The 1,678-nt window shown below is 40.5% G+C and overlaps 1 protein-coding gene across 1 annotated transcript; it reads left to right on the forward strand.

Annotated features, from left to right (window-relative positions):
- Positions 1-736: 736 nt before the first annotated feature.
- LOC308350093 (olfactory receptor 52E1-like) lies at positions 737-1,678 on the forward strand (the record flags this gene model as incomplete). The annotated part of the gene is made up of 1 exon (XM_080815095.1): positions 737-1,678. One exon carries the CDS (start codon positions 737-739, stop codon positions 1,676-1,678), a length of 942 nt encoding a protein of 313 aa, XP_080671221.1.

Here is a 1,678-nt window from a genome sequence, read left to right on the forward strand (position 1 = left end):
TCATTCTCTAATATTGGTATCAGCAAGAAAGGAGAGATCAGAAGATGACTATGGCATGAAAAACTTTTTTGGGAACTTGAACAGTGAAAAGCCTACATAGATCCAAAATTGTGTTAGAAATTTCTGGTTTGGTGTACTTGCAGTTTCCTTAAAGACACATTATATATGTTCAGCTCAGAAATGTGATACACGCAGAATCATAATGGCTGTCATTGTGTTTATGTTTATGTCCCTACCTTGTACATAATTTATATAGTCATAAATCAAATAATTTTTCTATAAAATACTAAATAATTTTCAGGAAATATTTTGTGCACCTAAGAAGCAAGGGAAAAACTTTATCTTGCCACTTATTTTCTTAATTTAAATGGTTCATTTGCATAACTGTTTCAACCACTGAAACTTTAAGTTCCATCAAAAAAGGAACCTTCCCTAACTCATCTTTTGCTACCGTCTTAGCATAGAACTTAGCAAATCTATGTTGGGTACTCGGTAAATTTTGGTTGAATAACAATATTCAGTTTAATTGAACGGATATGATGATGTACACTGCAATCATGTGGCTTTGTTTTACCATTCAATTTTGTACACTTTCAGGTATCAAAGATGGGTAGATACAATAAATGTTTCACTGATTTCTTCATTTTCTCTGTGTGCTAAACAAGGAGGAGGCTTATTCAGTGAATGGGAGGTATTTGATCTATAATATCTTTCACTATAAAAATATCCCAGGAAGATGGTCTCACTTAATACTACCCTATTTCGTCCCTACTCTTTCTTCCTTCTGGGGATCCCTGGACTGGAACATATACATATGTGGATTGGTTTCCCTTTCTTTGCTGTGTACCTGACAGCTGTTCTTGGGAATATCAGCATCCTTTCCGTGATTGAGACTGAGAGCAGCCTCCACCAGCCCATGTTCTACTTCCTGGCCATTCTGTCATCTATCGACCTGGGCCTGTCCACATCCACCATCCCCAAGATGCTTGGCATCTTCTGGTTCAACCTGAGAGAAATCTCCTTTGAGGGATGTCTCATCCAGATGTTCTTTATCCACCTCTGCACTGGCATGGAGTCAGCTGTGCTCGTGGCCATGGCCTATGATCGCTATGTGGCCATCTGTAACCCTCTTCGGTATACGCTGGTGTTGACAAACAAGGTGGTAGTCATCATTGCAATGATAATCCTACTGAGAACTTTGTCTTTTGCCATACCCTTTGTTTTACTCATCCTACGGTTACCATTTTGTGGACACCAAATTATTCCTCACACTTACTGTGAGCACATGGGCATTGCCCGCCTGTCCTGTGCCAGCATCAGGGTCAACATCATCTATGGCTTATGTGCCATCTCTATCCTCGTGTTGGACATCATAGCTATTGTCATTTCCTATGTCCAGATCCTTCATGCTGTCTTTCGACTGCCTTCCCACGATGCCCGGCTCAAAGCACTGAGCACCTGTGGCTCTCACGTGTGTGTCATGTTGGCTTTCTACACTCCTGCGTTTTTTTCATTTATGACCCACAGGTTTGGCCGGAATATTCCACGCTACATCCACATCCTTTTGGCTAATTTCTATGTAGTCATTCCACCTGCTCTGAACCCTGTAATCTATGGGGTCAGAACTAAACAGATTAGAGAACAGGTGCTGAAACTCTTTTCCAAGAAAACAACGTAA

This window comes from Martes martes (genome assembly GCF_963455335.1).
Source record: "Martes martes genome assembly, chromosome: 10".
Lineage (NCBI taxonomy): Eukaryota > Metazoa > Chordata > Mammalia > Carnivora > Mustelidae > Martes > Martes martes.